The sequence below is a fragment of the Quercus suber genome, unplaced genomic scaffold (genome assembly GCF_002906115.3).
Source record: "Quercus suber isolate HL8 unplaced genomic scaffold, Cork oak 2.0 scaffold_616, whole genome shotgun sequence".
Classification (NCBI taxonomy): domain Eukaryota; kingdom Viridiplantae; phylum Streptophyta; class Magnoliopsida; order Fagales; family Fagaceae; genus Quercus; species Quercus suber.
In genome coordinates this window covers 110,540-138,262 of record NW_027070059.1, presented here as the reverse complement: position 1 = coordinate 138,262, position 27,723 = coordinate 110,540, and the positions used below count along the sequence as shown (strand labels likewise).

Sequence of the window (27,723 nt, the reverse complement as noted above, 5' to 3'; positions counted from 1 at the left end):
TGCTTAACTCATAAATGCACACAAACACAATTTGATATTTGCAATCTGAATTAATTATTGAAAATTAAATTACAGGTGGGATGATAGGATGTCTATGGTTATACCTCACTACAAAAAAGATTGCTGTTTGCAATGGACAGAGTTTGTCGCAACAACACAAAAAATGGTCGCAGATTAGTGGGATGTTTTCTACACCACAAGCCTGCTGAAAATTTTTTCTACGCCATAGGCTTTTTACATGGAAGTGGGTTCAATGATTGGAAAACCATATATACGTTTTTGAGTTTAATAGGTCTTTCTATCAAGGAATTTTCAGACCTATTGCGGTGCTTCTAAACCACTGTAATAGGTATTTTGAGTAATTACCTATTGTGGCGGTTTAAAAGCAAGGTTAGGCCCTGTATAAAATAAGACCTACCCGCGAGAACATGGGTGTTTTTTTTTTTTTTTTTGAACGTAGAAGATAGAATTTGATTCAAAAGCTATTTGTATGGTTGTTACAAAAACATCCTCCAGGACGTGGGAGGTATGTGGGCCTATGCATGCAGCTGCATTTCACTCGACCAAAGCAAATACAAACATAGTCATGTGCAGCCTTTAAAGAAAAGCACTTTAGCCTTACAATACGAATCACGGACTTCAGCACTTTCTTTTGGCTATGTTTCTCAGTTCGGTCCAGTCATTGGCAGAGTCTCTGGTAATCTTGCAACAGGTTCATCGCTTCTCTCAAGATGTCACGAGGTTGAGTTTGCTTTCTATCAAAGAGCCACCTGTTTCTTGCATTTGAAATGGACCATGATACCATAGCCCAAACCTCCAGTTCTTTGGTCGAGAGCACATCCATTAATTCTCGCACCAGTACATAAAAGTCCTTTGCCCCTGAGCTACGTTTCTGTAATTTAGCTGCTACTAGCGCCCACACATTCCTAGCCATAGGACAGCTCCAAAGTGCATGGGCCACCGTCTCCTTATGTTGCTGGCATATTCCATAAGTTGGGTCCATTGGCACTTTTCTTCGGCAGAGGTTTACGCGGGTAGGGAGTGTTAACAATATAAAGTGAGAGAGAGAAAGACTAAATAGTCTGTATATTATATGTAATAATGTACAAAAAAGAACCTTACATAGGCTAGGTATGTGTGCAGTACAAGTAATATGAGTAAACTACAAGTACAGTATACTAGGCTAAGCCCAGTGGGCTAATCTAGTCTAAGTTATACACTAACATCCCCTCTTAAACTCGAGGTGGCAAGGAGGAAGCCAACTGGAGTTTGGATCTAAGATTTCGAAGACAACCACGCAGGTGAGTCTTGGTGAAGATATCAGCAGGCTGGTCAGCAACAACTTGAGATTGCCTTTCTTGAGATGCAGGCGAGTGATGTGGACATCATTATGAGCAATGTAGATAGCACTACGATTGTCACAATAAAGAGGAGTGGCAGCGGGTTGTGGAGCATCCATGTTAGCTAAGAGCTACTAAAGCCAGACAAGCTCGTAAGTGGTGTTGGCAAGGGCACGATACTCAGCCATAGTACTAGAACGGGAAGCCACATCCTACTTCTTTCTACGCCACAAGATAAGAGAAGTGCCTAATAGGAAACAAAAACCTGTGATAAAACATCGATCAGTCAGATCACTTGCCCAGTCTGCATCTGAATAAGCATGAAGTTTGAGAGAAGATCGAGAGGAGTAGTGAAGTCCATGATAAAGTGTGCCCTTGACATATCGGAGAATTCGAAGAACGGCAGCATAGTAGATAGAATGAGGGGCATCCATGAACTTATTGACCATACCCACGACATGTGAAATATCCGGATGAGTAACAGTGAGATAGATCAGACTACCAACCAACTGACGATAGTGAGTAGCATTAGATATAGGTTCACCATCCAAGGGTGTGAGTTTTGCATTGTATTCCAAAGGAGTGGAAATAGTCTTGTTGTCGGTGATATAAGCTTTAGAGAGAAGATCAAAAGCATAATTAGCTTTGGAAAGATAGTAGCCATTAGAGAATGAGGTAACCTTAAGCCCAAGAAAATAGCTGAGAGTGCCCAGATCTTTCATCTCAAAATGTTGACTAAGGAAGTGCTGAAGAGAGTGGATACCTACAGAATCATCTTCAGTAATGATCATATCATTAACATAAAGAAGAATAAGAGTGATACCAGCAGAGGATCTTCAGACAAAGAGAGCAATGTCATGAGGACTCGAAGTGAAACTCTGCTGAGCAACAACTGAGTTAAACTTTTCAAACCAAGCTTATGGAGCCTACTTGAGGCCATAAAGAGCACGACGAAGGCAACAAACTTGACTACCTAACTGTGGATAGCCAGGGGGTGGCTGCATGTACACTTCTTCTTAGAAGTCTCCATTGGGGAAAGTATTCTTCACATCCATTTGATAAAGAGGCCAATGGCGAATAGTAGCCACAACAATGAGACATCTGATAGATGTAAGGTGAGCAATAGGAGCAAATGTTTTCTCATAGTCAATGCCATACTCCTGAGTAAAGCCTTTGGCAACTAGGCGAGCCTTGTACCGTTTAATAGATCCTTCAGCCTTGGTCTTGATCTTGTAAACCCACCTACAATCTACTACAGACTGACCAGGAGGCAAATCAACCATATTCCAAGTGTGATTCTTATGAAGGGCATCTAGTTCTTCGTTCATAGCTTGCTGCCAAAAAGGGTCAGTATGGGCCTCACGATAGGTGTGGGGTTTATAGAGGGTGGCAAGAGCAAAAGAGCAATGATAATCAGTGAGATAAGGGGGATGAATGCTTACTCGAGTGGAACGATGAAGTTCAGGGCCAACATGAGACTCAGGAGAGGGTAATGCCACAAGATCTAAGACAGGCAGGTCATATGCCGAGGACAAAACTGGAGATGAGTCGTCTAGAAAGGCAGTTGATGTTAAAGAATCCTCCATAAGTTCAGGATAGAGAGGGAGGAAAAGATCAGTAAAAATGGGAGACTTTGAGGAAGAGGACGCAGGAAACTGCTGAAGACTCGTGAAAGGACGATGTTTCCAAAACTCAACATGATAGGAGACACAAAGGCGATGAGAAATGGGATCATAGCAGCGAAACCCTTTTTAAGATACACCATAACCAAGGAAACAACAGAGACGAGCATGAGGCTGGAGCTTTGTTTGTTCATGAAGAGGAAGAGAGACAAAGCAAGCACAACCAAAAACCTGAAGAAAAGAGTAGTCAGGAGTTTGACCATAGAGAAGCTTGAATAAAGATTTGTTGTGTGTAGTTGGTGAAGGAATATGATTAATGGTGTACACAGTACTGAGTGCAACCTCATGCCAAAAGCGCTCAGGAAGAGAGGCAAAAATGAGAAGGGTGCGGACAACATCAAGAATGTGACAATGCTTTCGTTTTGCACGACCATTTTGTTGAGAGGTGTAAGGACAAGACTGCTTAGAAAGGGTACCATGACTATCTAAAAAGGATAGGAAAGATTTATCATTATATTCTTGAGCATTATCTGATCGAAAGACTTTGACGGTGCGATTGAACTGTGTTTTAATCATTTTATAAAATGTTTGGGAAACAGACTCAAGTTCAAACCTATGGTGAAGTAGATAAATCTAAGTATATTGAGAAAAATCATCCATAAATATGACAAAATATCTAGATTCCCCCTCAATGGGAACAGGTGTAGGTCCATAAATATCAGAGTGTATAAGATCAAAAGGTGTAGAAGAAAAGGAGTCGCTATTATTAAAGGGCAATTTTGTTTGTTTGCCAAAATGACAGGAAGTACAATCAAATTGTTGAAACTGAACTGAACCTAAATGAACTTGAGAAGCTAACAACTGAAATGAGATAAAGATGGATGATCAAAACGAGCATGCCATAGATCAGGTGAGGGGGTGGCAGTCGTAGCAGCTGCAGAAACAACTTGGGAAGGAATCTTCAAGTCATGATCCTCAAACATGTGACCAACCTTACCGTCTGTCCTAAGCACTTGACTCATCCGGTGATTCTGTACATCCACACCATGATTAGTAAATAAAAGATTTATGCCTAATTCACAAAGTTGACCAACAGAAAGTAAATTGAGGGATAACTTTGAGATATGAAAAGTGTTACTAAGGGATAAATAAGGAGAAGAGATTGTTCCTTTATGATTAACAGGCATAAGAGTTCCATCAGCAGTGTAAATGGTGATTGGATGTTCTAAGGGTGCCTTATCAGAAAATTAGGATTCATCAAGAGTCATATGGTTACAACATGCAGTATCAAAAAACCAAAGTTGTTTACTTGAGGTGACAAAAAAGGCAGTGGAAGTGCGAGATAAAACCTGTTGAATTACTGCCTCAATATCAGCTGTAGTAAGTGAGGAAGCCAAAGATGGACCTATAGGAACCGATGAATTTGAAGGACATATAGTAGCTGCCTGAGGAAGAGAAGCTTTATTCTGCTCTTGTATAAATTTCTGTAGTTTGTGACAAACTAAGATGTCATTGCCCTTGGCACGGAAAAACTTACAGTAAGTACCTTTCGAAGACTGAGAGATAGGACACCCAAAGTTTATTCGTGAAAGAGCAGTGAATGCAGCAATGGAAGGCTGTGGAGATGGTGTAGCCAATGCACGACTAGATAATGACATGTGATGAGTAAGCCGACGGTTTTCCTCAGAAATGAGCTCATTGACTGCAGCATCAAGAGAAGGAGTAGGAGATCAACTAAGCAGAGAAGCCCTAGTAGGCTTAAAATCCTCACGTAAACCCATCATGAAGTGCATAAATTTACGGCAATCCCGATATTTAACAAATTGCTCAATGTCCTTAGAACACACTAGTGGAGGATCTGCAGCAGAGAGTTGTTCCCACATAGTAGAAGTTTGAGAATAAAAATCAGAAATAGACTGACTTGTCTCTTGGCGCATTTGATAAAGTTTTGATTCAATGTGGAACTCCAGGCTTGAATCATTAGTACAATTATAGTGATTGGCCAGAAATTTCCAAGCAGCCTCAGCAGTCTCAAGATGAGGAAGAGGATTGTCAATGGAGGGAATAGAGGTATTGATAAACCAAGACAAGATCTTACTTTGAATACTCTCTCATTCCTCTAGGCGTTCTTCATAATCATCCGTTGTAACAACAATCTTGGAGGCATCTTCAGCAGTTGTGGCTTTGGACTTAGGGTTTGGTACTAGCTTTGGAATTAAACTAGTCACATATCTCCACAATTTATGACCTTTGAGAAAGATAGTCATATTCTAAGACCATGCATGATAGCTAGTAGGACCATCCAACATAATGGTGATAGGACGAATGATATCTCGTTTGTTTTTGTTGAGCCATAGTGAAGAAAATGACCAAAAAGTGGGATTTAGAGACCTCAAATGAAGAAATGAAGCCCAAAATCGGAATCTATGCAAAAAACTAAGCAAGACATGCCTATTCAAAAAATTTTGACCTCAGTCAACGGTGACGGTCAAAGTTAATGAATGCTAACATCACTAGGGCCGACGTCAGGGATGATGTGTGCTGACATCACTAGGGCTAACATGGCAACATGGCAGTGAATGGCACGTGAGGCACATAAGATTGGGTGTGGGCGTGTGTAGGCGTGTGGGCGCGTGTTACGATAGGCAAAAACTTGGGGTGGTGCGTGATGGTGCATGGGAGCTCCTTTGGGACTGTTTCTGGTTAGGTTTTGATCGGAGAAGTTTGATCTATCACATTGTAACTGTGGTTTGATGATTTGATTAATGAATAGAATAGATCTGAGAGGTAGTGGTTGGGTGTGACGGCGGTAACTCACTTTTGACGGTGTCTACCGGTGAAGGCGAGGGTAGCAGAAGAACGCTAGAAAACACTATTAGATCAGAGCAATGGCTTTGATACCATGTTAACAATATAAAGTGAAAGAGAGAAAGACTGAATAGTCTGTATATTGTGTGTAAATAATAATTTACAATAGAGAGTTCTATATAGGCTAGGTATGTGTGCAGTACAAGTAATATGAATAAACTACAAGTACAGTGTTAAGCCCAATGGGCTAATCTAGTCTAAGCTATACACTAACAGAGAGTATATCAGAGCATACCTCCAAGCAAAGTTCCGAACCTTGGGAGGTATGTACAGCTGCCATACATGGTTCCAGAATTTCCTATCGCTCTGAACTGATGAATGCTCGCCTTGTTCCTGTTGTTGCTGACGAACTGTGACTTGGTAAGCCATTTTAACCGAGAAGATTAGCTCATCCTTTGTGTGTGCATCCCTGAGGTTAATCCGTTAAAATATCCTCCACAGTAGAGTGCATGAAGGTCGTGCGGGTGTTTTAAGTGTTGGGTAGTCCATGCTTTATAACTAGCGTAAGTAGGAATTGGGAATTTGAATTGTATAACAAGACACGGATTAGGCCTTATCTTTTTTTTTTTTTCTTTGATAAGTAAGATGAGGATTACTTATCAAAAACTTATTTGCACTACAAAAAACTGGTCCTATAGTGGTGTTTGTGAAACGCCACTATAGGTACTAAAAACGCCACTATTGTACCGCCATTATAGACCTATAATGGCGTTTTACAAAAACGCCACCATAGGACTACCCTATAGTGGCGTTTGTAAACGCCACTATAGACTAATTTTTTTATTTTTGAAAAAGGCTATAATGGCGTTTGTCAAACGCCACTATAACTTTTTTAAAAATAAAAAAAAAATTAGTCAATAGTGGCGTTTGTAAATGCCACAATAGGTATAAAGTGACGGTACAATAGTGGCGTTTCAAAAACGCCACTATAGACTCTACAAACGCCATTATAGCCAAAACACCACCAAAAAAAAATTTGATTACCAAAAATTAATTAATTTTTGGTAATCAAAAGAATTTTTTTTACGTGAAAAAGTTTTTTTTTTAATTGAATTAAGATAATTAATTTTTGGTAATCAAAAGAATTTTTTTTACGTGAAAAAGTTTTTTTTTTTAATTGAATTAAGATTGTAATTAAATTAATATTACAATTTTAATTAAATTAAATGATACAAAATGAAATAAAATACGTTCAGCAAATTCCAAATCCAAATCTAAAAAAATACAAATTCAAAAAAATACTAAATACAAACACTATAATCCAGCAAATTCAAAATGAAACACAAACCCATCAAAAAAAATTCAAAGTTAAACAAAATATGCTCACATCCAAAAAAAAAAAAAAAAAATAGCAACTCCACCCCAACACATTCAGCCACCATAGACCAACCTGCAAAAAGAAATCATTAAATAGATTTCAAAATTTTCACTACTTTTTTGGTTCTATTAACAAAGATATTATCACACTTGAGATCTCTATACCTATCAATAATAAAAAGCCAAAGAATTCACAAAAATTAATCAAGGAAAAGACCAAAACAATCATTAAAATTTTTTTTTTAAAAAAAACTTACTTGCAGCACCATCTTCAAATCCAAAATCCACTAACATTAACACTACCACAAATAAAATAGGGGAAATAAAATCAAAATGGAGAGGAAGAGAAACGAATAAATCTAGGTGTGTAGTGAAAGAATAGTGAAAGAAGGAGAAAAAAAAGAGAGAAAAGAAGTGTGGAGAAGCTAGCTAGACGTTGAGAAAAAGAATTGATAAGGTGAGTGGGCGTAAGGGAGAAAAAGAAGTCTGAAGAAGTTTGAAGAAGTGGAGATAAGGGAGAAAAGAAAGAAAGAAAGGAAAAAAAAAAAAAAAAAAAAAAGGAAGTCTGAAGAAGTTGGCTAAACGTAGAGAATATGAATTGATAAGGTGAGTGGGGGTAGGTGGGGTTAGGTGGGTTTTGAATTTTGAATTTTGTAATTCTTTTAATGCTTTATATATATATATATTATATATATTTTTATATTTATATATATATATATTTAAACTAAGAAAGGATAGGTTTATAGTATTTTTACAATAAATTTTATGTGGTAAGTTTTTATTGGTTGTTATTGTTATGGCAAAAAATAATTTTAGTGTTAAGTTTAAATTTGAATCAATAACAACTAACCACTTATCACTTTTTGTGAAAATATTGTAAAAATATTGTAAACGTAGTATCTCATTTAAATATAAATATATATTTAAATATATATATATATATATATATATATATAATATATAATTAAATATATATATATATTTAATATATATTTAATTATATATTATATATATATAGTCATTCAGTTTCAGTTTTACTTTAGTTATTATTTTTTTTTTTTAGGAATATTGTAGAATATTCCTAGGATTTATGGCATATTCTTGGAATATGCCATACTATTTGTTTAAGCCCGCACCATTCGTTTTTTTATTTTTTTTTCTTTTACGGAATATTGTAAAATATGCACCTTTTAGTTACATTAGTTACTGGTTGTTATTGTTAGGAAAAAAAGTAATCTTATGGCTTGTTTGGAAGTTTAGAGAAGGAGGAGAGTAGAGGGAGTAGATGGAAGGGAGTAGTGGGGAGAAGAGTAGAGGAGAATGATTCACCTCCACCTTATTTGGATGTTTTTAAAATTAGTAAGGGAGAAGGGAGTAATTAGCTCTTCTCCTTGTGTAATTTTGTTAATATAATAAGGATAAATTAGGTAATTTACTTGGTCAATAGTTTATGTACTCTACTCCCCCTCCAAATCTCTCCAATTTGGGAGAATTAAAATTGGGAGGTTAGAGGGAGTCCAAACCCCTCCAAACTCCTCCAAACCCCTCCCCTTATTCTTTAAAAAACTTCCAAACAAGATAATTGCATTACTCTCCCTCCCTCTACTCTACTCTCCCTCCTTTTTTAAACATCCAAACATGCCATTAGTGATAGGTTTAAATTTAAACTAATAATAATTAACTACATATGATTTATTGTGAAAATATTATGAAAATATTGTGGATGTAGCATCTATCATATATAAAAAAAATATATATATATATATATATAAAGAGAAATGATATACCAATAACATTTTTATAACAAATTTTAAGTGGTAGGTTGCTACTAATTGTTATTGTTAAAGCAAAAAAGTAATCTTAGTGTTAAATTCAAATTTAAACCAATAATAACTAACCATATTATTATGAAAATATTGTAAACATAACATCTCTCATTTAAATATAAATATATAATAACATATACATTTAAATAAATAAATAAATAAATATATACATATATACATTTATATAATATTCAAATATTTTGAAATATGTCACAAAATATTCTAGGCATATTCAATGGTTTTCTTTATGTACGCTGAAGCTTATTCAGTTTTTTTTTTTTTTTTGAGAACATTGTAGAACATGTACTATTTAGACCTATAGTGGCGTTTGGTAAACGCCACTATAGGTCCATACAAAACGCCACCAAAGGTCCCATATTAAATTTTTTTTTTTTTTTGTGCTGGATTTTTTTTTTTAATTTTTTTGTGTTGGAATTTTTTTAGCTGGGCTATAGTGGCGTTTACAAAACGCCACTATAGGTCATACCATTACAAATGCCTATAGTGGCGTTTATAAACGCCACTATATGCCCTACTGTTACAAGGGCCTATAGTGGCGTTTGTCAAACGCCACTATAGGCCCCACCCAACCGAAAAAAAAAAAAAAAAAAAAGTTCCTATAGTGGCGTTTGACAAATGCCATTATAGGCCATTGTAGACCAAGACCTATAGTGGCGTTTTATAAACGCCACTATAGGCCTTTGGAAATGCTGCTATAGACCCATTTTTTAAAACGCCACTATAGGACACTCCAAACGCCACTATAGATATGCCTATAGCAGCATTTATAGAAAACGCCACTATAGGGTACCTATAGTGGCGTTTTTTACAAACGCCACTAAAAAAAACGTCACTATAGGACCAGTTTTTTGTAGTGTCGATATTAAAGATAGGTGAAGATAGACCTTTACAGACTATAAAGGTCGTTCCAAATTCCGATTCCCCTCCTTTCCAATAAGGAGGATTCCTAAGCATGGTCATTCTCTAAGAATGGTGAGTTTACTATGAAATTTGCTTATCTTTTGTCTAAGGGATTAAATCCTATAACGACAGAATCTTGGAGTCATTCTTGGATTTGGAATGCTTTTATGCTAATTTTAACATTGTTTGCCTCCTATGTAATGAGGAAAGTGAATCAATTGTTCAGGTTTTGAGAGATTGCCAGTTTGCAATAATTTCTAGAGTAGCATTGGAATTTTGGTATTCCTTTTGGGATTCAGTTCTCTCGGGAAAACCCCCTCATTCCTGGTTGAAAAAGGAATGACACTTGTTCTATCATTCATGCTTAATCTTCTATCCATTGGTCTATTGTGTTTTTGACAAGCATATGGAGTCTTAGGCTACATAGAGATGCAGTAATTTTTAGTAACAAATGCCTCAACCCAAGACTTATTCTCAATGTTTAAGTAAAGGCAATATAATCTTTTGCCTAATTACCCTCAGACCGTGCCTCGACAACTAGAACTACTGTGCTTTTGAAATAGCAAAAACTTTTGGTGAACTGGTTCAAGCTCAAGACCGATGGTACTTTTTTGGTGAGCACAGGTCAGGCAGATAGGGGAAGGCTGATCCCGAATGAGAATGGTAACTTGGTGACGGGATTCTTGAGAGCTATTGGCAAGCTTGTAGTTTGTTGGCATAAGTTTGGGCCTTAAGAGATGGTCTCAAGTTGGCTAGGGAGTTAGGAATCGATAATTTAATTGTGGAATTGGATTCTATGGAGATTGTATTAGCTTTAAATAATGTTTCCTATCCTAAACTTTTATTTGTAGTCTTGTAAATGACTGCAAAAGTTAGCCCAAACTTTCCATTGGTGTGAAGTGAAGCCAGGGACGGAGCCAGGATTTTAATTGAGAGGGCAAAAATTTAGAACCTATTTTATTTATTTATTTTGAAACTTCAAATTAGTAGCTAATTAATATTAACAAAATATCAATAAATGAGAAAACATTAGATAATTTTAGCTAAGTAAATAAGAATATAAAAAAGAAAAACAAAGGCAAAATATATATAATAAATAGGCAAAGAGAACTAAACCAAACATCACCTAAGTTCTAAGCTATTAAGTTAAAAAATAATGACTCCAATCCATTCACAAACAATTACTAATTATAAATTTATAACTTCTCATCATGAAATTAACTAATTGCATATATGTGCATTGATAATTGAATAGGGTGTCACGGCCTATGTGTTGTAGCATTTTCATATAAACCTACCAAACTAGAAATAAGAGAAAGCAACCCCACTAGGGCCACTGACCCCACTACGCTATATACACTAAACTCAATACAAAATACTTTACTAATGTTGAAGTCAAATACAGAATACGATAGAGTGAGAGAATGACCCTAGGAAGTAACCCATAAGAAAGAGAGAGAGAGGTTCTTTGAGAGAGTACCAAATGTAAAATTGCAGATGAGCCTCACCAACATGGAGTGCAGCTATGGTTGTGGCTTGTGTTGTTGTGTAGTTGAAACAAAGAGGAGACGTGACTAACATATTTGACCGGTACTAGTATGAAATTAGAGATTTTGTTTTTAATAGAAGTAAGATATGTGATTTGAAGGGCTAAAAAATGGGCCAAAGATTAATTTGTTTTGTTGTTGTTTGAGTTTAATTTTGTTGTTTGGGCTGATTTTTTGTTATTGTTTGGGCTAAAATTTTCCGTTCTTGTTAGGAAAATTAATTTTTGGGTTTGACAGGCTAAGGATTAGGTGTTGTTTGGATTTAGGGAAACTCAGTTAACAAAATTGAGTTTTGTTAACTCATATCTCAAAATTCGTGGGCCCCACATGCACAAAGTTTGTTTGGCTTTTTTTCCGGATGTAAACTCAGTTAACAAATTTGAGAATTATGGGATATGAGTTATCAGTTTTGGAAACTCCTCCGGGCTGTTTTCTATTTTGTTGAGTTATGAGTTTTGTTCACTCAATGGCAATTTGTGTAATTATTGGGCTGCTTTTGGGTCCCACAGCAGTGTTTAGTCAAATCACAGCAGACCACTTTCACTTCCAACGGCACTTTTTGTTTACTCTCCCAACTACCTTCAGCCCAGCCCTTTACTACACTACTTTTCATCACTTCTATTTTATTTCTCCCAAACCCACAGCACAACAACAAATTTGAAGCGCCATAGCATAGCAACAACTGAAGTCTGAAGCGCATCTCTCCGCTGATCAGCACCTTCAGCACAGCTTTGTGAACTGCTCTTTTTTTTTTTTTTTTTTTTTTTTTTTTTTTTTTTTTTTTTTTTTTTTTTTTTTTTTTTTTCGGTGAGAATATTCAGCCCCTCCATCTGTTGGTTTTATTTTGATATTTTTTGTTTTTCCCATGTTCCTCCATTTTTTGTGTTGTGTTTACTGAGACCTTGAGGAATGGCTATGAATGCTTGTTTATTTATGCCTCTCTTTTTTACTCTTTACTCAAGTATAGCTTTTATGCCTCTTTTTATGTTTTTAAATTTTTATTTTATTTTATTTTAGAAGTTGTTGGGTTTGTTCCTCTGTTACAGCCAGGTGAGTGAACAATGTCTGCTTTGCTCTGCCTTTGGCTTGGGGAAAAAAAATGTTTGCCTTTGGCTTATTCCTCTGTTACTCATTTTATTTTATTTTATTTATGGTATTATTTAGAACCAAGAGTCATACGATGCATGTTGTAGTGCCTCTTTTTATGTTTTAATTTTTAATTTTAATTTTTTTTAGAAGTTTCTGGGTTTGTTCCTCTGTTACAGCCAAGGTGAGTGAACAATACTGCCAGGAGGGAGTATTGTTCCGCCCACGGAGTGGATTATGGGCAAAGGCAAAGGTGTGGGTGGCCAGTGGTGGGTTCGGATGAGAGGGCTGGTCCAGATAAGGAGGCTGGTCCGTCTCAGTAAGAGGCGATTGGTGGAATCCGAAGCATTGTAGTGCATAGCTAACCATTTTGTTTATGTTAACTTATTTTGTTCCCATTATGGTTTGTAGACTACTATGGTGTTGTTAGCGTACACTTTCACATGCACTCACCTATGGCCTCTTACTGAGACCACTTTTGTAGTAAAACAATGCCAAGGTCTTTTGACTTTTTGTATGTTACATGGTCACAATGTAATATTGTAGCTACGAACTGGAGTAGACCTATGTATGGTGTTATCTTTAATATTCATTGTTCATCTATATTCCTTGTTCATTTATTTACAAAGCAACATTCCTTAGTCACGGTAACACATTAATATTCATTGTTCATTTATTTACTTGTCAATACAAAGTGTGTTCATCTTACCGTGTGAGATATTTGAATTAGATGGCACATGAATCCCAAGATGTGGAAGACAAAAAGTGGCCTCCCCATGTAGAACACATATTTATAGAGATTATGGTAGAGGAACAAATTAAGGGTAACATGGAGAATGGTGTTTTTAAGGGCCCTATGTGGGAAACAATGACACAAGAACTTAATAAAAGGTCTAGTAAACTTTTAACCGCTAAGCAAGTCTTCCAAAAGCACAATAGGCTTCGGGGTAAACAATGCAAGTGGAGTCAATTGCTGAATCATACGGGGTTGGGGTGGGATGAGGCCACTCAAACTGTTACATGCACTGACAAGGTTTGGGAGCATGTGGTGGTGGCATGTTACTTTACGCATTTCAAGTTTCATGTTAGTATTAAATGCCTTTGCATTGTTGTGATTACTTTGCTGACTAACAATTGTTCCTTTGCTTGTGTTGTTGTAGGCTAATCGAAATGCAAACAACCTCCGAAAGAAGGGATTCCCTGACTATGATAAGCTGAATCAGTTGTTTGCCCCAGTATTGCAACTGGGCACCTTCAGATTTCATCAAACACACCTACATTGAACAGCGATGAAGAGCGTGCACTAGAGGATGAGCTTGTTGCTGATGTTGCTCCTATCCATCTTGATGATGACTGTTACACCCTGAACTTGGATAGTATTCCTCGGACTGCGGAGGAGACTGATAGTGTTGACCAAACCCAAGCTGTAGGCAAGCGTCCTGTGCAAGAAGCAAGTGCCAAGGGTAAGAAAATGGTGAAGAAGTCTGAAAAAGTCAGTGAGATGATTGTGGCTTTAAAGGAGTACACCGCAATGACAAGGGTGAGGTTTAGCGGTAATAGGGGCAAGACAAGTGGCACTTCTAAACAATTTGCCTAATCAGCAGTTGGAGGTGATCCATGTTCTCTAGGGAAAGCCATTGACATGCTTAATCAGTATGTGGATCTCAATAACAAGGAATATTTGAAAATCTCAAGGGCTCTCCATGTGAAGGAGAATAGGGTGGTATTCATGGGCATGCTAGAGAATATGAGGCAGGCATGGATGGAGGAAATTCTTAACTTGGAGGATTGATACTTGGATTTTATTTTATTATGTGATAGTTATTGTAGTACTTGAACCTTTTGTCACAAAAACATTGATATGTTTTGTTGGTTATTATTTTCTAGACTATGGATGTTTGTCAGGTTGTCTTCTTTATTTCTAGACTTGATGCAGTCATTTATGTTGAATATTCTTAACTTACTATTCGGAATATTAATGATAATTTCCCGTATTCGCCTTGGTTTATTGTTGAATGCTTGTTATTGTAAATAGGGTTACTGTATAAAATAAAAGGGGTTAATAGCATGTCGTTATGGTGTGTAGGTGACAATGGCATCAAGGAGTGAATGGTTAGATGCATTCCTGGCTTATGATTTTGACGAATCATACTTTGATGCCATGGGTGCTGATGATGCTGGTGATGATACTAATGATGATAATTGGTGGGGTTCAGAGTGTGATAGCAACGATGAAGCAGAGTTTGACTTTGTGAATCCTTTGGTGGGTGAGATGTTCGCCTATATGCAGTGACATTATGATAAGCAACCCATGCGTGATAGTATCCTCATATGCCAAGGGTACATGGATGAACTTAACAGTAATCCTAATAAGTGGTTTGAGATGTTTCGCATGACACGCCCGTATCTGTTACATTTAGTGGATGGGTTGATCAGTCATGGATACTTAAAGGAAGGACAGGGTGATGTGGATGCCATGCAGGCGGTTGCCATGTTGTTATACATACTTGGCCACAATACCCGAATGAGGTGTGTTGCAGATAGATTCTAGCACTCAACTGAGACGGTGTCCCGCCACTTTCGCAGGGTGTTACGGGCTCTTCATTTGTATGCGAGACATCTGATTAAGCCAGATCCAGATGTAGGTTGCCTCCCTGAACATCTTCGGGTGAATAAGTACTACCTATGGTTCGAGGTAATATATATCACTTAATTACATTGTAAACGTATTATATATGTTTAACTAGGTACATATATCATTAGTACTTATGTCATGTGCAGAACTGTGTTGGGGCAATGGATGGCACCCATGTGAGTGTTCGGCCTCCTAAACATGTGACACAAGCGTACAGGTTGCGAAAGTCTACTGTAACCACAAATGTGTTGTGTGTGTGCAACATGGATATGCAATTTATTTATGTTCATGCGGGGTGGGAAGGTAATGCTAATGACTCACGGGTGTTTGAGGAAGTGATTGGTGACCCGAAACATGGATTCCCATGGCCACCCACGGGTACTACAACTAATCTCAGAGGCTATCAATTTTTACATGTTTTTGTTATAGTATTTTATGTCAATTCTGAATAGCTTCATTAACATGTAGGATCATACTACTTGGTCGACTCAGGCCTACCTATTGGCACAAGTTTCCTTCCACCTCACAAATCAACTAGGTATCATGCCCAGGGATTTCATTCTAGTAACAGGACTCCAACAACCAAGAAAGAGTTGTTTAACTATCGACACTCTTCCTTGCGAATGGTTATTGAACGATCGTTTGGGGTACTAAAGGCTTGTTTTCCCATCCTCAATTTAATGCCCAACTTCAAGCGCAGTAGGCAGCGCTATGTGATTACTGCATGTTGTTGTCTACACAATTTTATGTGCATTAATAACCGTTGTGATGAATTGTTTAACACATGGGACAATGTTGAATATGAAGGGAATCCTGTTGTTCTGCCCGGTAGTGGCAACAATGGAGTTTCCACTAGCATCGCAAACCAGAGGCATGTTGTGGAGATGTCAGACGCATCAAAGAGATGTGTGGCTGGATTTAGGGATGACATTACTGATGCTATGTGGACTGATTATGTCGCCCGTAGGACTTGATTTCGCACATGGGACAATGTATTGTAAATGCTTACATTTTGATATTTATAGACTTGGTAGCATAGGCCAAGCGTTTAGTATTTACTAGGTGATGTTCAGCACATGTTATGTATTTTTTCTATAACAGTATTGCGCTATTTTGGAACCACGAATGTATGATGCGCATAAGTTTGGCTTTATTTGTTAGAAAAGCTTCCATTGATTCTCTGCCAATATGTAAGACATGAGAGTCATCTCATAAGTATAAAGTGTAATAGCAATTCAACATTATTAAGGTACACCTATCAAAAAAGTAAAAATTATTAAGGTACAAAAAAAATCTGATTCAAGGATATGGGTGCACTATGCTTTCACGAATTGGTGCATTTGGTTGGATTTTACCAGTTTGGTTAAAGATTGGAGAACGAAAAGGCCCAAAAATATTTAGAAAGAAAAACCCTTCCTATTCATTTTAAGTAAATGGTGAGGCATTATGGTTTAAGAATGAAATTAGCATAATTATATATGACAAAATATAGATTAACTAAGGCACAAATAGGAAAAGGTAATTTGGTCATATGACGTTTAAATGATAATAATTGCATTTCAAAATCATTGGTGAATCGGTAGAAACTATATATGTGCGCATCTCCTTCTCCAAAAAATATATGGTATTCAACACATACGTTGCCAAGTTCAACACCTACACTAGAAGACACTCCCAATACCTACAATACATTTCCATAATCCACTAATCCAAATTTAGAATCATGGCATACACATTTGCTGTAATCCAATCTCCCTATTACCAAGTGAAAATATAAAAAACACCACAACTAAAAACCATGACATAAGTAGAGCAATTTGGTATTTACGTGCTCATGCATTGGCCATACGAAGGGAAACCCTTGCTTTGTCAGCACTACGCTTTGCTACTCTTTCCCTGTGGAGTAGGTTTGCTATCATTGCACGGGCTTCCATCTCATTGTTTTTTGCCATAGCTGTCTCGGCCTCAGGCCTAGTAAATTTCGCAATGACAATCGGTGCTGTTTCAGCTCCACGCCTACATGGGATGCCATCCAACCACTTAAAGGACTTACAATGTTCGTCGCTGTCCTGCATATTAAACAAAGATGGTAAGTACATGAGCTATGAATCATAGCAACTTTAACCATGAAGGAACGATGATAGTAAGCGTAGCTTATACTTACAGGCTTCCAATGTCTATAGCCATAAAACCGTCTATCGAAATTATGGAGCTGCAAAGATGTTCGCAACACGCACTGATCCATGTCACACACATGTCCCCTATAGTTGGAGTTATAGCTACTGGCACTTGCCTCCGACATTGTGGTGAAACGTCCACCCCTACAAGGCATATTCACTGATGGTGTCAACATATAGCTATAGCAATAGCAACTAATAATCTCAATAGCATTGGTTTCTACTGCATTCACACACACAGACCAATAAGATGGAAGAGCACCTAGTAATAAATGATACAAGAAGAAGAAGAAATCACAACCCACCTAGCAACTTCCCTTAAATGATTTTAACTATACTGTGAAATTACCACAACCCACCACTACCAAACACAAAAGCACAATAAAATTTAGGCAAGAAATCACATACTGCATCAAATATAGGTATATTATTATAACAGAAAACCAACAATCAACATCAAAAAAACTGGATCATCATCCAAGCTACCCATAATGGAAGCACAAAATATTAAAATTCTGTACATACTGATTGGTTAAAAAATAAAACCCATAAGAATTAAAGGTGATCAAATAAGTGAGGAGCTACTAACACGTAACAACAGCTCAGACAAACCCCAAATCCACAATAGAAAAATTACAAAGTAGGGAACTTTGAGTAGCATCAACAACCATACAGCAACAAAGAAACAAAAAGCAAAAGAAAGTTATAATCAGGACCAATATGCACACTTACATGTAACAACCAACCAACAGCTCAGAAAGATTTTTTTTTTTTTTTTTGGCTACACTTACATGTAAAAACCAATATGCACAGCAATGAATCCAGATGTGGTTCAGAGAAATTATCTCTTAAAGTACAAATTCCAGATGGTATAATTTGAACCTTGGGTTTTGCACAATCTGTGTAAAAAGTTTAGCCCATCCAAAAGTCCCTTTTTTTAATTGCCTAAAGATTAACATAAACCTGAGTTGTACCTAGAACTTTGGATTGCTCCATGAATGGTTAATAACAATCTATAGGATAACTGGATAAGCCCTTCATTTATTCTTTTTTCTTTTGCTAAATAAGTATAAATCAAGAAAATTAAGTCTATTAAGAAAGTTGCCTTCAAAAGACCTTGCCTGAAATATATTTCATAACTAAACTGGGATGACATGAATATCAAACAGGTTAGGTAAACTCTGTTCAATAGACATCTCTAAGAGTACGAATTTGTTATGAAGCCACCACATCTCCAGAGAACCCAATAATCTACACCAGACACTAATTAAAAGTGAAGTTCTGCCATATGAGTCTCTAATGTGGCATGAGGACATGTATATTATATCCAAACCATGTTCCATTAACATCCTAATTATCTATGTTTCTATGTGTGTCTACAATCTAATTAGGAATCAAACACCACTATAGGTCATATAAGTAAGATTTCAGAGAACCCAGTTTCAAATCACCACCTATGTTTTAGTTAAACAAATTGGTGAACATAAACTAGGTTATCCAAATACCATAAAATTCAACCTAAAACGATATCTCCAGCCAAAGTCAAACAGATGGTATAACCAAATGACAACCTTAAAAAAATCACTTTCTGTACTAAAAGAAAGTCAGTTTCTAAAGTAACACCAATCCTACTCAACAAAAAATTTAGAAAAATAAAACTAAAGTTCCAACTTTAGTTTTATTTTTCTAAATTTTTTGTTGAGTAGGATTGGTAACCAACTTTAGTTCTATTTTTCTAAATTTTTTGTTGAGTAGGATTGGTGTTACTTTAGAAACCAAATGTAACAGCTCCGACTTCTCAAAAAAAAAAAAAAAAAATGTAACAGCTCCAAATTTCTTAGGGTTAAACATTAATTCAAAGTAGTACCTCCACTTAGAGTATTACCATAAACCATAGAAGACCCATCACTCAGAACCCAACAAAGACAAAAACAAAATGAACAAAAAGAAAAATTGGTTAAAACTAAAAGCAGAGTAGTACCTCCAACTTAGCCTCTTCTTTCACAGCGTCCCAAATTGGGTCAGCAATTGGGTCACCCAATTTGTTACATCTCACAAACAGAAAAGAGAAGAATGTATAAACAGTTGAACCAGTTTAAATATGAAATATATAGACAAAATCATGAAAATGGGGAGAAGTAAGACCGTACCAACAGAGGGCTAATAAATTTCTCTTCAGCAGATCCATAGTGCCGCGATGGGTTTACAAGTTGAAGGTGAGAAAGATGAGCAACGTGGGATACCTCGTTAAAGGTTGTGTTTAGAGTTGGGAGTCTGGGATTCCTTCGTTTGGGTTTCTAGAGTTCAAGATGAGGAACGACAGGGGAAACTCTGAAAGCACCTTCACCCCTCTTCGCAATGGAGGGATCTAACGCAGTGGAGGCGGAGAAGTGAGGGGCAGAAAATGAGAGGCGGAGTGAGGGTTTGAAAATCTCAAGATTGGTGGTGAGAGAGTGTCTGACTTTGGCTGTGTGCTTGGATAGTGTTGAAGTTGGGGACAAATTGTGTTTTGTTGTGGAAAGGGCGTGAAGAGGAGAGAGAGAGCCAACGTGGGTAGGCTTTGTGACCATTCTGTGCACCTGTATTGGAATTGACTTTTGTGGGACCTAGTGAGTGACAGGAAGGTGAGTGATTGAATTGAAAAACCCACCGAAATATTTCAGTCAAACAGCCCATCAAACTGAGTTATAGAAATTGGGGTATTTTTGAGTGAAGAGTGATAGTGATCAGTGATAAAAATTGAGTGAAGAGTGATGAGTGAACAAAAAAAAAAATAAACCAAACAGGGCCTTATATGCTGGGGGGCCAAGAAGAATTTTCTTGGCCAAATTCTAAAATCTTACGTAAATATGTATAGTACTTAAAAAAAAAAAATAATTCTAGGGGGACCATGGCCCCCAAGGCCAATGAATAGCTCCGTCCTTGAGTGGAGCACAAGTGGAGCACAGCTATCATAAAATCAACAAGTTTGCCGATACTTTAGCTAATAGAGACTATTCTTTATTTTTAGATTTCATGTTATTTGAAGATCACCTCCTAATGCACTATTTTTATTAGAGGTTGATAACTCTCAGTCTTGTCCAAGTCGTTTTCTAAGAACTTAAATATTTATATATACTGTATTTATTTTAGAAAAAAACTACCAAGAAGTTCTTTATTTATTTATTATTATTATTTTGAGATAAGAGTTTGGAGGAGTTTTATTTTTTGAAACCAGACTGGGATACCAGACTGGGCATTTTTTGAAACAACAAAAAACCCTTAAGGAACATCTGCAAAAACCAAGGGAGCTATATCCCCAGGACAGTCTTCTAGCCAGAATTGTAAATCTAAACCAACACTAGTTCTTTAAGCCAAAGCATTGGCTACTTTATTACAAGTGCGATTAACACAACAAAATTCAAACCTACACAGCTGGGAAGCTTGTCTGCCGAACCATCTTTTGCTGCTTAAATCACCATAACTGCATCACCTTCAAAGATAACCTCGTGGAGACCGATCTCAATTGCAAACTGAACTGCACGTCTACATGCCAGTGCTTTCACTTCTACTACGGACTGAGGAAGAGGTATACGCATCGAAAGTGCACCAGTTTGGAGGAGAGTTGATTAGCTTTGTAAGCTTCAATTGCCAGCAGAATTGGCCAAGTAAAATTTGAGTTTAAAGGCAAGCTATATAACAAATATTGAGCCATGCTCATGCAATGACTTGGCTACCAATATTAGGTGCTCCTCAGTCCTCTCATATAAGGTCCATCCTTACGTGAGAGAAAGACAAGCATCGGATATAAGGAATAAATTTTCTTATTGACCATCCTTACTGTCAAGCCAATTTGCAAGTCATTACTTATTTATTTTTCAAATATTTGATTTATTCTATTTAACTATTGGAGTAACTTTCTAGAGTAGCAAGAACTTCAATGTGTTGATTTCACTAGTAGAGGCGCCTGCAAAGGGTGAGGCCATCACCAATTGAAATGAGGGATGATTCGATGCGGGGATCAGTTGCTAGAAAGTTGTTCAACTCCATGACACTTTTTCTGTGATGCTTAATAAATCCCTCCTTAGCATCCTCTTCAGGAGCAGCCACTGATCCAAACCATAATGTATTATCGTAACCAATTATTCCACCAATCTTAACTAGTTTTAAAAGAAGCTCGTGATAACTGATGTAGTTTTCCTTGTCAGCATCCACAAATGCAAAATCGAATGTCCCTTCTTGTTCCTTCTGCATTTTTAGAAAATCAAGTTCAAGTATGTGCGACATATGTTAAGTTACCACAAAAAAACAGCCTAAAAGGAGAGTGAAGCCTAACATATCACGACTATAATTTATTTCTGCATGTGGATTGTGGAATCTGAAGACATTGTTGAGGAATTCTGAATATGGTCATATCATTTCCGCAAGTAGGAATTAAATTAGGACATCATATTCATCAAAATAGAGATTTACAAATTTTAGCAAGAGAAAATTTTTAATTCTAGTTTCACATTTTATTCTTCCTTTTAGGAATTGGGAAAAAAAAAAAAAAAAAACACTCTTAGGGTCTGTTTGGATAGAACTTATTTTGCTGAAACTGAAAATTGAAAACTGAAAATACTGTAGTAAAATAATTTTTAAATATGTGAATAGTGTCGGGAGACCCATTTTTAATGAAAAAGTTGCTAAAAAGTGTAATTTTTGGGACCCGTAAATAGTGCACCCGTGCGTTTGACTCCAGCTTAAAAAGCCAGTTTATTTTACTATTTAGTTTATTTTTAGTACTATTTATGGATCCCACTGTATTATTTTAACTAACTTTTACTTTTATCTACAGTACTTTTAGCAAAAAAATTTTAATTTCAACAAAATAAGCGGATCTTAAATAGACCCTTAATGAGGAGGTTTTCATGTACTTAGACCCAGTGACAGAGCTTATGTAGAGTTTTTTATTTTTTAAAATAATAATAAAAATAAAATTTATTATTATTATTATTATTATTCCACATTAGCCATATAGTTATTTTTATTATAAGCAGTAAGTGGCAGAGTTAGAAATGTTTTTCAAGGAACCAAGCTTACATAGAGATTATGAAAAATTTTGAAGTTAGTAATATATTTAAATAATAATCTATTTTGACAATTCACGGTATAGTGACAAAGCAATAAAAACCACAAATTTGTTTAAACTAATTTAACTCCATGTAACTAGCATACAAATGTGGATTAACAAATTCTAAATGAATTTATGTTACTCACTAAATAGTGATCAACCATCAACATATGCCTCAGTTGATGTTAAGTTTTTCCCATACTAAAAAACATGATAATTATGTTGCAAATAACCCTGTTAGACATGCTAGAATGGGAGGTACATAGAAAGATCATGCTTTTGTTATTAACAACATAAAAGTATTTGCTCCATACTTCTATTACAAACACCTAGGATTACAATTTGCCCCATACTTCTATTATAAGCATCTAGGATTACTATCTTAAGTACATATACTATTGCATCATCCATTAGGCTAGAAACTTACATTGGCAATCAGATCATTTAAAATTGGCAAGGCTTCTGATTCGATAAAGTTAATCTTATGCTCCACTCCAGCTTTCTGAATAAATGACAATCCAAATTGGTATGCATCCTTGTTTGGATCAATAGCTATTATCTACAAAGATGAAAACGTTAATTTAATTTGGCCTTACTATCTAATGATATTTATATCCTCATTAATGTAAAACAGGAGTAACAAAAAATAATAATTGGGTAAATTGCACTAACACCCCCCTAAAGTTTTATGTTGTTTCACTAAGATCGTACAACTATGTTTTTCATCAATTTGATACAGCAACAATTGCCTCTGTACCAAATAGTCTCCTTCTATCAATAATATATCCATTTGCTAATAGAGAGATCACATAGCTCTTGCATGAGCCTAAGTTTTTGGTGCCAAATTGTGAAAAAAAGAGGGAACCAGTCCAAAAAAACCTTTTAAATGTCCAAATCAGATATGCTAATGCCCAAATAATGTATATTTTGTGAAGAAATGAATACTGTGTTTGTGTGGATAAAGATTCACTAGACCCACGGAGAGAAGTGAGGAAATAAAGGAAGCTAGATCGGTGGAATTTATAAACACCCTATTTTCTAGTGCCATGAACATAGTAGGAAGGCACCAAGCTCCTGTTTTCTGATGTCGTGTGAATTGTACTAAACTCTATTCTGCTTACGACACTAGAAAACAAGGCCTCTTGTTCCTCCAGCTACTTTTTATAGGCTAATTCTTGTTACACATTCATTATTACACACTCTCGTACACACATCTTGTGAAATCGTATTTTAAAAAATAATTTCAGTTAACGTGAAGTTGTTTGTCATGTATACACGGTGTCAGGTGTGTAACTATCAGTCTATCACTATTCCTTTTTTATAAAAGGTAACTTTGGTTATCAAGTAATAGCAACTTGAGTAGTTATTATTAATGTCCACATCAAAACAAAATAACCTTGTTGAAGCAATAACGATCCCTTTAAAGAAAGGGTAAATTCGTAAAAATCACATGGCATCACAACCATGTCATGAATTAAGTTAGATTACCAAAGGAGTAATTTTAGGAAAATAATATTTTCACGAATTTTTTTTTTATTATTATTATTTTTTATAACTACTTATATTACCTATTGTGATTAGAGTAGTATTGTTTTGACATGGGTCTACCACTAACATACTTTTATTATATGCCATCCGTGATGGACTATAATTGTAGTTGTGAAAATTATGAAAACCATTGTGGATTAAGAAATACACCATTAGTAGTGTTATGAATTCATTTATTTATTTATGAAACACACCAATCCTCATAATCAAATCAACCTCACTAACAAACTGATGTAATTTCCTTTCGTTTTATTTAATGAAATTCTAGTCTTTCTTTAAAAAAAAAAAAAAAAACCACACCAACAACCCACAAAACCTTCGCAAAGGCCTTTATCAAATCCATCATCAAACTCAAATCAACCCACACCACATTTTTTTTTCTTTGGTAGTATGGGTTGATTTGGTCATGGGTATGGAGTTTTCTTTGGTGGTGTCATGAAAAGAAGCAACTATGTTGGTGATGGGGCCAAGGGAAGGTCATAAAGAGTCCAAAGTGCTTGTCCATAAGGTCTCATGTTGTTTGAGACTAAATTGGTGGAGATGGAACAGCTCTGTGACTCTAACTACCGCTAGTAGTTTTAGAGTTGGTGTGTTGTTGTAAATGTGTGTTATCAAAAAATTGGTGGAGATGGAAAGGAAAGGTGATCTATATTACTTATAATGATCATTTTGGAGGCAACGAGTAGCGGCAGTTAGGGGAGGGGGTAGGGGGCGGTCAAGAGAGCACTTAGGAGAGAGAGATGAAAACAAAGTTTTTGCTTTTTTTAATGGTTTGATAAATTTAAGGAAAATGTTATAGATACAAATTATTTTACAAAAAAAAAAAAAAATTATAAAGTACTAACATAATGAATGGTTATTGATAAGTGAAAAAAAAAGTGATGATATTAATGGGCTCAAATGAAAACGATTTAAAATTAGTTACAACAACAATTTGTAAAAATATTTTAAAATATTTTATATTTATAACGTTAATCTTTTTAAAATATTATTTATTTGGGTGACAAGGCAAGATAATGTGGCAAAATGACCGATGTGGCCCCATAGATAGATACTTATTTGGTACTTAACTGGTCAGCTCATTAATGTAGATGAACAATAGAACGATTTTGAGCACGAAATTAAACTTGGTAGACTAAAATGAAAATTAGCTTTATAGACCAAAATGAAAATATCTCCAAACTTAAAGGGCAGAATTAATTGATTAGGAAGAATAAAAATTAAGGAGGCAGTAGTGCAATAGCATAAAAATTCAGGGGTATTAGTGTAAGTTACACATAATACTAGAAAATAATATTTTTTGTATGTGAAAAATATGAGTTTTGAGACTTACCTTGCCATCAGCAGGTAGTGCTAGAGCAGTGGTAAGAAGAGAGTAACCAGTATAGACTCCAAGCTCTAATGTCTTCTTCGCGTTCATAATCTTTAGAAGCATTGAGAGGAATATCCCTTCATCAACAGGCAGGATCATTAAGCTCCTGCCACATTTCAAAAGTAATATTACTGTTGTAAAGATACGTACACAGCAAATTAATTTGAATTGCTTAGTTTAAAACTTGACGTTAAAGCAATCCTATGGGATATTATGAAACATCCAAAATAACTTTAAAATATTGTCAGGAAAGAAATTATGAGCAACCGCGGATATTGCTTTACTGTGGCGTCTCTGAGTTCCTTCAATTGCTCATGCTCTCTCTGGAAGCTCTTCTCGTAAACGTACTGCAATGTATGAAAGGCATCATTTTTAGAGGAAGTTGAGCTATACTGAGTTACAAATTGAAAAGAAATTACAACCTAAGAATCAAAACAAAGTACCATTTCTATAAGTATAGCTACAAATAATGCCGAATAGAATATTTTGGATGCCCCTTGAAAAATAAAAGAAATTAGGACTAATTCCTTAAGATACTTTTGGAATATTTATCTATGCGGGTTGGAGGGCATCAGGACCAAAAGTGGCTGGTAGGTAGTTAAAGACTTAAGGGATGTTTGATTCGCTGTGATGTACTTTTGATGTGATGCACATTACAATGATGTGATATTAAAATTTTTGGTTTATTTATTTATTTTTTTAACATTACCATAATTTAAAATTACAAAATATATCACATTACCTTAATTCCATTACTTTTCAAAATAATGTAAGTTGTATTTTTATATTGAGATTACATTAATATAAGATTACAATAACGTAATATCATGGTATAACGTAACATTACGGCGAACTAAACACTCCCTTAAAAGAGTCCAAAACTAAGCACAAGTCTAACATTTGCTATAGAGGAGAGGGAAGGAAAGAAAAGAAGAGGAGGAAAGAGAGAAAATTTTCTTATTTGGTTGGAGATAAATTAAGGAAAGGAAAGGGAAATCCAGAAAGGGAGAGAATAAATTCCATGGGAATTGCTATTTTTCTTTCCTTCCAATCGCTATTTTTCTTTCCCTTCTTTTCTAGCTTGCAATCTGCAAACTAAACAATATTTTGGAAAACTATTCTCCTTTATTTTTTGTTCCTTTCTTCTCTCTCTTTATTTATTTTTTATCTTTCACTCCTCCCTCATTTATGTCAAACAGAGTGTAAAATTATTTATTACAAAAACTTCTTTTTCATAACACATAATTGAAGAATTCTACTATACACATTATTATTATTATTAATTTTTTTTTAAAAAACCTATTATTATCTACGTTTGATTCTCAAAATTGTTGTGGATACCAATAAAGGTAAAACTATTTTTATTTATACTGAAGTAACATGCTTAAATCAGTTTACCCTAAAGGAGAAGTATTGCATTGTACAAATCATATTTTTAGTTTCAACTAAATAGCTATATATATGAAATTTCCTGTTACGTGTCAATAAATAGCCAGAGTTGGGTATCAAGAATACAATTAATATTTTCTTGATTGTGGAGAAGAAACTAAAAAATAAAAAAGAACAAAACATAACAAACAATAGCCGTTATCAGTGAGTCTTTCAGGCAATTTTTCTTTTATTGAACTAAATTTATAGGCAAATGCTAGACCTGCTTCCGAGGTTTGTTTGTTCTTTCTTCTTGTTTTTATCTTTCAAGCCCGTAAGGGACGCTCACAATTAAACTTGTGGTCTTCCAGGCCATATATTTTTTTTTCTAAAATGAAAAATTCTGTACTGTTTACGTAACAAGCTTTTGAGTTTTGATCAACAACGTACACTAAGGAGTGAACAATTTTTTTTTTTTTTTTTTTTAAAAAAGGCTTGGGTTTGAGGATGGTTTAGCTAGTTAGTACATTATAATTTAACGAATGTACTGGGAAACTAACCTTTAGAAGTTCTTCATTTTTGAGGATGCCCTTTTCTGTAGCGGTTCCCATGGCTGAAAAAGTTTTCACGCGTGGTGCTTTTTATTTTAAGCAAAGAATAACAACGCCCATCACTTGTATATATATACTAAACTCAGAATTTACCGGCACCGTTTGAGGTGCTAGGCCATTGTTTTATTCAACCAGATTTTGACCGATAAATGCTATATTTACAATATTTTTACAATAAATTTTAAGTAACAGATTGTTATTGGTAGACAAAAAAGTAATTTTAGTTATGGATTCAAATTAAAACCAATAATAACTTACCATCTATGATTTTTTGTGAAAGTATTGTGAAAATATTGTGTATGCAGCACTTCTCATTTTAACTTGTATAGTTCTTCAAAAAAAAAATTAATTAATATATTTTTTAAAACTTGTATACGCCATACTTATCGGTAA

General features: G+C 35.5%; 2 protein-coding genes and 1 long non-coding RNA gene across 6 annotated transcripts; 1 reads left to right on the top strand and 2 right to left on the bottom strand.

Moving 5' to 3' along the window:
* Window positions 1-720: 720 nt before the first annotated feature.
* LOC136064057 (uncharacterized) lies at window positions 721-7,708 on the bottom strand. 4 transcript variants are annotated; one of them, XR_010625706.1, is made up of 3 exons: window positions 7,405-7,708; window positions 6,066-7,220; window positions 721-1,013 (listed from the first exon to the last, which is right to left on the bottom strand). It is a non-coding gene; the product is annotated as an uncharacterized LOC136064057 (long non-coding RNA). The 4 variants fall into 4 exon arrangements; XR_010625709.1 differs by having other exon boundaries at window positions 721-1,008; XR_010625707.1 differs by lacking the exon at window positions 721-1,013 and adding an exon at window positions 1,066-3,993.
* A 5,549-nt stretch (window positions 7,709-13,257) lies between these two features.
* Window positions 13,258-14,319, top strand: LOC112017408 (uncharacterized). Its single transcript, XM_024049859.1, has 4 exons — window positions 13,258-13,560; window positions 13,688-13,752; window positions 13,815-14,080; window positions 14,156-14,319. The coding sequence occupies exons 1-4, from the start codon at window positions 13,258-13,260 to the stop codon at window positions 14,317-14,319; spliced, it is 798 nt and encodes a 265-aa protein (XP_023905627.1).
* Window positions 14,320-20,511: 6,192 nt separating this feature from the next.
* LOC112017664 (flavonoid 3',5'-methyltransferase) lies at window positions 20,512-27,388 on the bottom strand. The gene is made up of 5 exons (XM_024050121.2): window positions 27,280-27,388; window positions 25,619-25,698; window positions 25,313-25,457; window positions 22,859-22,990; window positions 20,512-21,566 (listed from the first exon to the last, which is right to left on the bottom strand). Exons 1-5 carry the CDS (start codon window positions 27,328-27,330, stop codon window positions 21,273-21,275), a joined length of 702 nt encoding a protein of 233 aa, XP_023905889.1. The 5' UTR covers window positions 27,331-27,388; the 3' UTR covers window positions 20,512-21,272.
* Window positions 27,389-27,723: the final 335 nt, after the last annotated feature.